At 45.4% G+C, this 12,447-nt stretch overlaps 1 protein-coding gene and 1 non-coding gene across 2 annotated transcripts in view; one reads left to right on the forward strand and one right to left on the reverse strand.

Moving 5' to 3' along the window:
- Positions 1-9,651, reverse strand: part of LTA4H (leukotriene A4 hydrolase) — a 34,854-nt gene extending 25,203 nt beyond the window's left edge. Inside the window, exons 1-2 of the mRNA XM_043968212.1 lie at positions 9,419-9,651; positions 1,216-1,346 (exon numbers count right to left, since the gene is read on the reverse strand). Coding sequence (XP_043824147.1) covers positions 1,216-1,346; positions 9,419-9,577 — 290 coding nt within the window. The 5' untranslated portion in view covers positions 9,578-9,651. The remainder of the gene's footprint in view (positions 1-1,215; positions 1,347-9,418) is intronic.
- A 510-nt stretch (positions 9,652-10,161) lies between these two features.
- Positions 10,162-10,233, forward strand: TRNAD-GUC. The gene has a single exon. It is a non-coding gene; the product is annotated as a tRNA-Asp (tRNA).
- Positions 10,234-12,447: the final 2,214 nt, after the last annotated feature.

A 12,447-nucleotide genomic window follows, 5' to 3' on the forward strand; every position in this document is an offset into this window, starting at 1 on the left:
CACTTCCTTGAGAGTGGATAAGCCTGAGCATGCCTGTGGGCAGACAGGAGTTAGAAAGGAAGAGATTCAAGGGCCATAAAAGTGAGAATTATTTATAGCTGCTTTTTTTTCTTTGGTGGCAAAGGAAACTAAGGGAATACTCATCAATTGGGGAATGACTGAACAAATTATGGTATATATGAATGGGACTGAATGCCATTGTACTATAAGAAAAGACGAAGGGCGCAGTTTCAAAGAAACCCAGGAAGACTTATATGAACTGATGCAGAGGGAGGTGAGTGAAATCAGGAGAAAAAAAACCTATACAATATCATAAGGACAGGAAATTTTGAAAGACCTAAGAACTCTGCTCAATGCAATGGCCAACCTTAAGTCTAGAGGATCCATGATGAAGGAGGCTACCCAGCTCCGGACAAAAAGGTGACGAACCCAAAGTGCAGACTGAGACACACAGAGTGTCCCACAAGGCATGATGCAATTTAAAATATTAATAGTTCTAATAACTTAAAACTGCACCATGACTTTTGGGACACCTTGTATATATTTTTTGGATACAGCCAATGTAGGAATTGGTTTTGTTTGACTATTCACATTTGTTATAAGGGTTTGGTTTTTCTTTTTTTTTTTTTAAAGGGGTGGGGGAAGTGGGAAAGAAAATTGATTTTTGTTCATGTTTTAAAAATTAACCGGGGCGGCTAGGTGGCACAGTGGATAAACCACTGGCCCTGGATTCAGGAGTACCTGAGTTCAAAATCCGGCCTCAGACACTTGACACTTACTAGCTGTGTGACCCTGGGCAAGTCACTTAACCCCAATTGCCTCACCAAAAAAAAAAAAAAACCCAAAACAAATAAACTCAATGATCTCTGAGGTTCCTTCTAGTTTGTTTATTTATTTTAAACAACAAACTCCCCTCTGACTTTACTTTAAAATTTGAGCATAGGTTTAAGTGTTCCTAAAGTTCTTTCTACTACTGCTAAGCTATGGTTAGATAAAGAGCTATCTTTATCTATCAGGTGTGATTTAGCTATCTCAAATCCTTAAATTCAAGGATTTTTCCTTCATTCGGCTCATCATAAGATCTTTGACCCAAAAAACAACAACTGAGAAAGGCCAGAGTAACAAAGTTACCATGCAAAGAGAAACAACAATCTCCCCTAAAACTACTTTGAGACTCTACTGTCTATGAACTACAAGGGAAAGTGAGAACCATACGTGCTCAGTGCCACGGGAAGAGAGATTTCCAGCGGGGATCCTCTGAAGCTCTGTCTTTCACCAAGAGTGAATGGAACTTCTTGCCCATTAATCACGACTTTTTCTATTTTAAGATCCTTTGTATCCAAAATCTGGAAGAAAAATCAATTCTTTTAGAATTGAGTTCTGTAAGAAACACAAGCAACAAAAGCAACAAAGTCAAGTTTCTGGAAAAGGTTTGGTTATAGCTTGGATACAGACAGACATGGCTACAGAGTTGACCTGTAATTTCACTAGAATAGGGAACTCCCAGGCTAGGAAACTCCATTTAACAGTACCTTCTCTCGTACTTGATCATCTTAGAGAGTTACCCAGAGCACTTAGAGGTTAAGTGACTTGTCCAGGGTCACACAGTCAGTATGCATCAAGGGAGGGACACATATATGGGCTTAGTGTAGTTTTAGGCTATGAAAGCCTAAATAGTTTAAAAATGCAAGGAGATTTTCGGGATGCCCTGTATAGATAACCATTGGCAATTCTGAAATATCCAGGCAAATGCTGGGCTTAGGGACTAGACCTATAATTCCACTGGAACAGAGAACTCTCACGGGAGGAATTTCTCGCAATGCCTTCTCTTCAAGGCAGTCATAGAGAGCTGCTTTGCTTAGGCTCACACAGCCAGAGTGTGTTCAGAGGCAGGTCTTCCTAGCTTTGAGGCTGGCTCACAATGTTGAAATATTGAAAGATAACAGTGCTGAGTGCAAAAACAGTGCGAACGTAACTGTCCCTGTGGTTGTGGAGGGGGTTGTGTCACAGTAAGAGCTTAATAAATGCTTTCTTGCAAGATCACAGATCTAGAACTGGCCATCTATCTAGCCCAGTGCCCACATTTTACAGATAAGGAAACTAAAACCCAGTGATGGTGACTGATTTCCCCAAAGTCAGGCTGGCAGTAAGCATTGGAGACTCCAACACGGGCCCCCTTTCCCCTGGACCACAGTGGTATTCTGGCTACTTGTGCCTCCTACCACACATCCTAATGACCTCTCTGCTTTGTTTGATTTCTCCCTCTTTACAGGCTCCTTTCTCTCTGCCTTCAAAGTCTTCCTCATTTGATGCTGCTGCCCTCTTTAGTTAGTGCTGTATTCTTTTTGTTTTCATAGTCAAATCTTTTTGAATGAACTGTCTACATCTGCTATCTCAATGTCCTTATCATCTACTCTCTACTTAACTCCTTGCAACCTTGGCTCCTATCTGACCTCCCATCCCAGCCATTGGAAAGGTATCCTGGAAGGCTACCAATGACATCATCCCCAAATCCAAGGCCTTTTCTAAGTCCTCATTCTAAACTCCCAACATCTGACACCACACCCTCCTTGAAACCTTCGACCTACTTCCCTTCTTCTGCTCTGGCTCCTCCTCTCTCCCCTCAAACAAGTACCCCTGAAGGTTGGGTCCTTAGCCTTTTCTCAATTCTTCCCTCCAACAGCATGCCATCAATACCCCAACCCCACCCCCACACACTACCCCTAATCTGCACATACTGCAAAGGAATCTTGGGAGGACCAAAGGAGATAATAAATGTTGGCACCTTGCAAACCTTAGAATGCTATAGAAAATTGGCTATCATCATCTCCCTCCCCACTCCTGACATTTAAGTTTCATCAATCAATGAACATTTATTAAAAGCCTGTCCTGTGCCAGACACTCTGTTAAGTGCCCCCTAAATACTTGTAACCTAGTAAAAGTAGAGTTCCTTTCTGCACTGACCTATTTCTTGGACCAGAAGTGTGATTATATTGAGGGATCATTCTCTCCACCAGTGCAGATCACCTCCTGCTCTTCAACTTCTAGTCAAAGAACTAACTGGGGGCATTAACCTGTGAAATGACTTGTCCAGGGTCACTCAACCAGTAGTTGTCAGAGCAGGAACTTGATCCCAAGTCTTCCCAGTTTAGAAGGAAGCTCCCTGGCCATTCTACTGTTTCTCTTTCTATGTATGGGGGAATCTAGATGACACATTTTAGAACTTGACTTGAATGCTTTTTTCCTAGGCCTGTGTTTTGCTCTGTGTGGGGAATTCCCCCAACTCCAATCTCCCTCCAGCAATTTGTAGTCAGAGAAATGGTTCTCAAATTGTCTAGTCTCAGAACCCCTTTAAACTCTTAAAATTAATGACACCCCCCTCCAAATACCTTTGGTTTGTGTGGGTTATATCTAAAGATATCTTCCACAATAGAAATTAAGCCATCTTAGTATTATGAAAAGAATTCTGATGTCCCAGGCCCCCTAGAAGCGTTGTAGATACCTCGAGGTGTCCCTGTACCACACTTTGAGAACTGTTGTCTTAGGAAGTTGCTGGGGCAATGAAAAGTTAAGTAACTTGCTCGCTGTCACTAGCCAATGTATGTCAGAGGCACGATACAAAAGCAACTCTTCCTGACACCTCACTGCTTCTTGGCATAAATTCTCAGTTTGCACTCCAGACTTGACAGGAAATTTCCAAATAAGCTGTTGTTGGCACACTGCTCAGTTAACATTACAGGAAGCAGTGCACAGCCAAAAAATAATGCTAATATGAAGGATGAGAAATAAAGGAGTCTAGACAAAGTAGATAATCTGATGCTTTATAATTAGCTTTGTTACATTATCTCAAGACAGAAAGAGGAAGATCTGAGTGCAAATCCTGCCTTCAACATTTAGTAGTAGAGTGACCCTGGATGGGTTAAAAAAAAACCAACAAAATTAAGCAAACAACCCCCAGTGCTTTAGTTCCCCCATCTGTAAAATGAGGGGTTGGACTTGATCTGGCCTCTAAGTTTCCTTCTAGCTCTAAAGGCATGATCTGTGTATTTCTCATACACAACTTAAGGTCTGGTCTTCCATATGATTCTGTGACGGTTGTTCCTCATTTACCTAGCTGCCTCGGAAATTGCTCAAGGCTGGGAACCTCCCTCGTCTTCTCCTCTTCTATTTCCCTTATCACTTAACCCACCATCTAGGACCACAGTGGGAGCACAGGAAAGAGTTACTGAATGAAGAAGTATGTGGCTAGAAAGATGTGTATAAAATCTAACCAGACAGGAGCCTCTGGGCTGAAATAGTCTGTGAATAGGAGACTGACTCCTCAGAAGACCGAGGGCAAGTGCTGGGCCTCGCAGGAGGCCGACGGTGGGATTCAGTTTGGCCAACTGCCTGCCTTTGAAGAACTCTGAGGGGGGCAGCTAGGTGGCGCAGTGGATAGAGCACCGGCCCTGGAGTCAGGAGTAACTGAGTTCAAATCCGGCCTCAGACACTTAACACACACTTACTAGCTGTGTGACCCTGGGCAAGTCACTTAACCCCAATTGCCTCACTAAAAAAAAAAACAAAACCCTCTGAGGAGGAAACAACAGGACTTAACTAATTAAGGCAGTGGTTCCCCAGACCTTCCCTAGTACCTCGTACATTCCATGGCCGGTCTTTTGTTGTTCAATCGTTTCAGTCCTGGCTGACTCTTTGAAAGCTCACCTGGGGTTTTCCTGGCAGATACTGGAGTGGTTTACCATTTCCTTCTCCAGCTCATTTGACAGTTCAGGAAACTAAGGTAAATAGGGTTAAGTGACTTGCCCAGGTCACACAGATACTAAGCATCTGAGGCCAGATTTGAACTCGGGAACTGGAGCCTTCCAGATTTCATGCCCTGCACTCTATCCACTGTACCACCTAGCTGCCCACGTCTGTTTTACCTCCTAATGATGTGTGCACGTGTTCCTCTATTATAATTAACATCCAGTGGCTTATCATGGCATGTGAGGGATCCTGGAGTCTCAAGAGTGACACCGAACACAGGCACTGGCAGCTCCTATTGGGATGGGAAAGCTTGGACTGGGGGGATCAGATGGCATATTTAGGGGACCAGCCCAAGTCCCAAAACTCTCAGGACCAGGATGGATGCAGGGGCCAATGAGTCTTTGTCCACTGCACCTCTCAAAGACCATACACTAAACTGTAAAGAGGACTCGCATCTGCATGTCATCCCAACAAAATGGTGGACTGCTGAAGGGCCAGAGCAAATCAAAGTGGCTCATTATTTCCCTTCCACCATGCTGGACACTCCAGGGGCACCACTTGATTGCTTTGGCTTTCTCCCCCAGGGTCTATCTAGCACAAGGTTCTCTGTACAGGGGAGATAGTTAATAAATGTTCATATATACACACACATATGTAAATATAAACATAATAAACTGGAAGAACCCCTTAAAAAGTGGGAAGTCCTAAGAAATGATTAAATAAATGCTATCTTTAGACCATCTACACAAAGCTTTTAGTCCCTAATATTTTTTGGCAGAGCAATGAGGGTTAAGTGACTTGCCCAAGGTCACACAGCTAGTGTCAAGTGTCTGAGGCTGGATTTGAACTCAGGTCCTCCTGAATCCAGGGTGGGTGCTTTATCTACTCTGCCGCCTAGCTGCCCCTTTAGTCCCTAAATTTACACGTTTTACATATTAATTTTTAGAAATCTAATGAGCTAGAATTAGTCTTCATTAAGTATTCTTCAAAGCCAAGATAAAGATGACATGGCTGGAGAAGGTAGGGCAATGCCTGATTGAGGAGGGCCTTGAATACCAAGTTAGAACTTGAATGGTGATTGTGGGACAATGAAGATGAACTATTAACCATTATAATTTATAAAGCTTTTTTTAAAAACAATAAATAAAGATGTGACCTTTTAAAGAAACAATCTTTGAACTCTGCTCTTCTAAATTCTTCATTTGAGACCCTGCCTCTTGGGGTCTTCCCTAGATCTCTTCATTCATTCATTCATTCAACAATGTTTCAGTAAATTACTTGTCTTTAGAGGGCACCGTCATGTGGTAGGGGAGATACAAAGTTGAACTAAGTCATCCTCTGTGGCCCCACAGAGCTTACAGGAGGATGGGGGGATATGGAATTACCAATAGAACCACATTGCCCAATACTGCATGAGTGAATTGGAGGGTTGTCCCTCACCCCAAATGCAAAATCTGTAGCTGTTTGCTATCTACTGCAGGGTTTGGGAAGGCTTCAAGGAAAAGTTAACGTTTTCACTGAACTTTGAGGATAAAGAGAGTGCCCCATGAGCTTCAAGGGGGAGAGAGGGCAAGCTAGGCAAAGAGGGACCAAGGTATCACCACACCACAACACAGGAACCCAGGGAGTGTAAGGAAGCAAGATGGCGGACCCCTCCAGCCTGTGTGGAGTAGTCATGGAGATAAGGCTTGAGGAAGAGATAGTCTAGTACCCGACTGAGGACAACCTTGAAAGCCAAGTTGGAACTTTCTTGAAAGGTGATAAAGGAACAATTAAGATTAATCATTAAACAGAATTTATAAGATTTTAAAATAGTATGTTCTCAACTAAAGATTTCAACTTTTTAGAAGCAATCTTGGAACTCTGCCATTAGTAACAGGAATAACCAGAAATTGAGACTTAAAAATTAAAAAGAGAAACAAAAACCGATTTAAATTTACTGCCAACATCTTTGATTATGTGACGCTAAGCAACCATCAGTGTAAGTCCCAGGTTCTGGCTGATGGTAGACCACCACTGTCAGAACAGACAAAACATTATTATTCACTTGATCTAGACCTCAGGCATTGCTAACCACATTCCCACTGGCTGGGTACTTTGTCCACTTTTGGTTGAGTAACAGGACTGTCTTCTAAAGCCAGATAACGAGAAAAGACAGTCGTAAAACATTTAGCTAACATGTTTATTCTTTGTTTCTGGTGTGCAAGCTCAAATTATAAAAGTGCTATAAATCAAAGAGCAGTTGTTTGCTTTCTTTTTAATGAGTGAAATACCCTATCAAAACAAATTTGCTTTAGCCCGGGAATGTTGCCGTCTTAGCAAAAGATACTTTAGTCAAAGTGTCCCAAAGTATATAACACAGAAACAAAGTGTACTTGGATAGAATTACAGGCACCAGCATGAAAGCTGGGCCAGAGGAGAAAGACCATGGCTGAGGCATGAAGATCTTCATTGCTGACAACATACAAAAAGGGCAAACGTGGGTTAATGGTCCTAGAGCGGGCTGGGAGCCCAGGGGCCATCCTCAATGGTCTTTCCAGTATACCAAGTTCTAGGACCTGGGTGCAAACCTGGCCTCTTATACTTAACACCTGGGCCTCCCTGGGCCTCAGTTTCTCCATCTCTAAAATGAGGATGGACCCAGTGATTCTTCCAGCTAGATTCCCACGATCATAAGAAAATGATTTGTTCTACAGTAAACCTAGGGAAAAGGAGGCTGACTCGGGGGACCAACTCTTAACCTGTTTACGTCTCTCTGCCCAATCTGTTTTAACCTCACACACTGATCTTGCCCTCATCTAGAGAACAGGAATATTCTGCTTATTACTGTGATTTAGGGGGCTCATGTTACAAAGTGCCAAAAATCAGTTGTGAGGAAGGTCCTTTCATCTGCTTTTAGTTTCTTTTTTTTTTTTAGTGAGGCGATTGGGGTTAAGTGACTTGCACAGGGTCACACAGCTAGTAAAGTGTTAAGTGTCTGAGGCCAGATTTGAACTCAGGTAGTCCTGACTCCAGGGCCGGTGCTCTATCCACTGCGCCATCTAGCTGCCCCTGCCTTTAGTTTCTAAAATTTTCCTTCTTTGAGATCTTCAGATGAAAAGTGCTGCCTAATTATGAATGAGCAGAAACTCAGAACATTTAAAAATCTGCTACTTTTTCAACAACAGGCGGCTACATGGCCCAGTGGATAAAGCGCTGGCCTGGAGTCAGGAAGACCTGCATTCAAACGTGGCTTCAGACGAATGCTAGCTGTCACTGACCTCAATAATTTGCCTTAATTTTCTGGATAAGGAAATGGCAAAAACCACTCTAGTATCTTGATCAAGAAAACCCCACTGTCAGTATGGTCCCCAGGGTTCATAAAGAGTTAGACACGACTGAACAAAAACATTATTTTCTGGTAAGAGTGTGATTCAAAGTCTTGCTAGTCTCAACTAGAAAGTGCTTAATTACAAGCACAAAAACTGGAGCGAGTACCACCAGATTGAGCAAATGCGGACTAATCCACACATACCTGGAGCCCATAAATTGTTAGAGGGACAGGCGTGGGAAGGAGTGGATTAGGAACTAGAGATTTGGGTTACAAAAGTTGGTTTACAGAAATTGAGAAAGACCAAGAAAAGGAAGAGGCCATGGACACAGGTGAAGGCAGGGCTGGGTGACGAGGGAATAATAGAGACAGCCAGAGAAAAGAGGAGAGGCTTTGAATTGGAGGGAGGAAGAAAGGACTGATGGCAGAGAACTGAAGCAGACGGTGTTGGTTTGGCTCTCCTTCCCAGTCTCTCCCATGGATCTCAGGGGATATAAAGTGGGAATGAGGTGATGGGAAGGGGAACAAAATATTTGATGTTAAAGGAGCAAGTGTTAAACTTCATTTAATTGAAATGGATGCTGAAGAGGTAGGGAGAGGGTCTGAGCCTGGAGAAGGACTGGGCAGTCATTATGGGGGGGGGGGTGAGGCTGAGCAGGAAGGAGCTGGAATTTGGGAAGGGCTGGGGAAAAGGAAACTGGGGGGGTGGAAAGTATGGGATCAAGGGTGGGTTGGGGATGGAAGTGGGAGGCTGTTTCAGATATGAACTAGGATGGGTTGGGATGGGCAAAAGAGAGGAAACTGAGAGGAGGAGAAGTACGGTAGCCTGGGTGGGGGGGCTGAGGAAGCTGAGGGGTGAGAGCTGAAAGTGGGAGAGGATATGATGGGAGGGGGGTGCAAAGTTCCAGTGCCTGCATGGGGGCGGGGTTGCCCTGGGCTGAGCAGTGGAGAAAGTGAATGCAAGTTAACAAGAGGGTGGGCATCTGAGCAGAGTGGGGGCAGGAAGGGGCCCCTCAGAGGCTCTTCTTTTTACAGATGGGGAAACTGAGGCACAGGGAAGGGCAATGACTTGTAAAGGGGGTCACAGGATCATAGATCTAGGGATCTTGGAGGCCATCTAGTCCACCGTTTTCACTTTACAGATGGGGAAACTGAGGCCCAGAAAAGAAAGTGATTTGTAAAGGGAGGGGGAGTCTTAAGGACCTCTGAAGCCATCCGGTCCTCCCCTCCCACTTTACAGATGGGGAAACCGAGGCGCGGGGCGGTCACTGCCCCAGGTCTCGGGGTCCCGGCGTCGGAGGCGGGGTTCTCGGGGCTGGGGGAGAGGCGAGTGGGGGTGGGGGGGTCGGGGCCCCGCCGTACCAGGCTGCGCAGGTTGTCCTCCTGGGAGCGCACGGTGAGCTGGGCCGTGGCCCGCAGCGCCCGCCGGGTGAAGTCGACGGCGCAGCGTAGGTGCAGGTGCGTGATGTGGCAGACGGAAGCCGGCGAGGCCAGGGAGCACCAGTCGGGAGCCTCCGCCATGGCTCGTCCGCTCGGTGGCCGAGAGCTGCACTAAGTCGCGAGGGCGGCCCGCATCCCCTCGGCGCCGGGGGAGGGCGGGGAAAGGCGGGGGAGGGGCGAGGAGAGGGAGAGCGGGGCAGGCCGGGAAAGGAAGTCCGGGAGGGCCTCCGAGAGAGCCGGACCGCCGGGAGGCGGACTACAAGTCCCATGAAACCGTGCGGAAGGGCGGGTCCGTGACTTCCCGGCGGTGGCGAGAGGAGGGCTTCTGTTTTAGGAGAAGGAGGCGGTGTGTGGAGATGTCTGCCTGGGGCAGCCGCTTACAGATACCCCCCAGAAAAAGATGCCCGCCTTGGGCAACGAGCGGAGGAAGGCGACCCTCGGTATGAGGCCGCGGTTTGGAGGCGGCTGAGAACATAGCAATTCATGATATCCTCATTGGGGCCCGCCTTCCCGTTTACCCAATCCCACGTGTCACATTGGGCCTCCGTTGAATTGAATTGGTGACCAGGAACTGAACCTTCTCTCTCATTGGTCCATTTTAGTCAACATGGGCGGGGCGAGAATGGCCAGGTTATGAAATCAATTGGCGCTCCTTTCCTGTGTACTCCTCGTTAGTATAGTGGTGAGTATCCCCGCCTGTCACGCGGGAGACCGGGGTTCGATTCCCCGACGGGGAGACGGAGCTGACTTTTTTTCATTTCCTTTATTTTGATTTAATTGTTAAGAAATTGAACGCAAATAAAACAGCGAATTAAAAAAACAATTCATTGAAAGGTGGCTATAAAACCCCAGTCTAGTCCTCTTCATTGTTGTCTTGCCCGGACCGCAACGAGGTAGAGGCATCAGTAAAGAACTAGCCTCACTACTGGTTAGAGTTGATTGTTAGAGAAGCTGGATATTATCAAGCAACTAGTTGGCTCCAAAGACAGAGAGAGAGATTCTGTACAGTTAAGTGCCTTGCACACAATAGGCATTCAATGGATTTCTGTCGATTGAAAGAATTCAATGTAATAAACAGTTATGAAGCACCTACTGTGTGCAGTGAAATGTGCAAGACCCTAGGTAGAAAACAGTGGAGGTAATGCACGTTGCTCTCAAATATTCTATGCACATACAGAGATTCAGGCAATACAAAATAATACCTAATAGATGCATTAAGGAGGTGCAGCGAACTTTAGGAGGTTTAACAAGGGGGAAAAATCAAATCACGCTATTTGGATCAGTTGTGTTTTAAAGATACATAGGGGTTCAGCAGGCCAAGAAGAAGAAGGAGGGCATTCAGGGATAGGAAGTGTCCTGAGCCAAGACACTTGGAAATCAGACTCAGGCATGTCTAGGGCTGGAGGGTAATTCAATTGATCTAAGGCACCAGGGAAATCATATAAGCACACACTACAAGGGCAGAGTAGGGTTAAATGTTGGGAAGATTTGAATGGCAGCTTAATGAGTCTGAACTTTAGTCATGAAGCAATAGGGACCCCCTCATGGTTTTTTAGCAGAGGGGTGGCATGACCAGATTTATGTGGGTTACTCTGAAGGACGGATTAGAGAAGACAATGGATGCAGAAAGATGTCTTAGGACATCAGTACTATGTTGTTTACCCTTCCTTTTGGAAGAGGACCATGACTTTGGGAGGTGATGTCATGACTTGCAGTGAAGTGGATCTCTTGATTTGTTGACTGATTGATTGAGGTGAGGCAATTGGGGTTAAGTGATTTCCCTCTTTCCCTCCCTCTCCTCCCCCTTCCCTGAGGCAGCAACTAATCAGATATGGGTTATCCATGTATGATTATGAAAAACATTAACATAAGTGAATTGGATTTAAGTGAGGGAGGGCTGTGCAAAGTCACTAGCCTCACTCTCTCCTCCAGAGCCATCTGGGTCCGGTGGCAAGATAAACATCAGGACAGCTGGAGATAGAAGTGACTTGTCAGGGTCACAAAGATAATAATTGTCCAGTGTTTAAGGCTAGATTTGAACTCAGATTCTCCTGATTCTAGGGCCAGGGTTCTATCTATTACACCACCCAAGCTGCCCCTCCAATGCCATAGTCCAGGCAGACCTGTATTTGGGTAATCCTGATATGAAAAATCTTGCTGATATCATATTACTTACCTTTTCGATGGGTGGGGGAGAGATTAGAGCTAGGAAGAGAATTTTGAACTCAAAATTTTAAAAAAAAGAATGTTAAAATTAGTAATAAAAAAGAGAAAGAAAAATATTGCAAAGATAAAATCCACAGGACTTGGTAACCAGTTGACTCTAAGCAGTAACACTCAACTTCAAATATGGTAGACTGAGTAAATGGTGGTCATGAAGTCAGAAGGAACAAATATAGATGAAAAGGTAATGAATCTACTAAGTTTGATGTGCCCCTGGAACATGGGGGTGACCGTAGATGCCATCTGAAGTTCAGGAGAGAAATTCGGCCTAGAGAAATATATGTAGGGATAATTGCTTAGACGTGCTGCCTGAAGCTATGGGAGTGCCAAGGGAGAAAGCAGAGAGAGAAAAAGAAGGCCACGGAGAAAGCCTTGGGTCACATCCACCTTTGTTCCCCTCTCTCTAATCCCTATAACTTTTTCCCTGGGTAATTCTACACACTAGAAACAAGCTAACAAGCAGTACTAGTTCAATAGGTAGCTTCTTCCTTGGGCACACTTAAGGCCACCCTTCCCAAGTACCGCCCTATCTGAGCCATCTGGGGGGGATCTGGTGGAGCGGACCTTTGGGGTGCTATCTCAGGTGTGGGAGCCCTGGCCACTGCATCCTCTCTCAGAGCCGCTTCCTGGTTGCTGCTGGTCCCATGTAACCAGGAAATCAGCCCTGTAACATACAGAAAGCCATACGGAATTCCACTCAAGGCCTTCAGAAGGCCCAGTAAAGGACA

This window comes from Dromiciops gliroides, chromosome 5 (assembly GCF_019393635.1).
Source record: "Dromiciops gliroides isolate mDroGli1 chromosome 5, mDroGli1.pri, whole genome shotgun sequence".
Classification (NCBI taxonomy): Eukaryota; Metazoa; Chordata; class Mammalia; order Microbiotheria; family Microbiotheriidae; genus Dromiciops; species Dromiciops gliroides.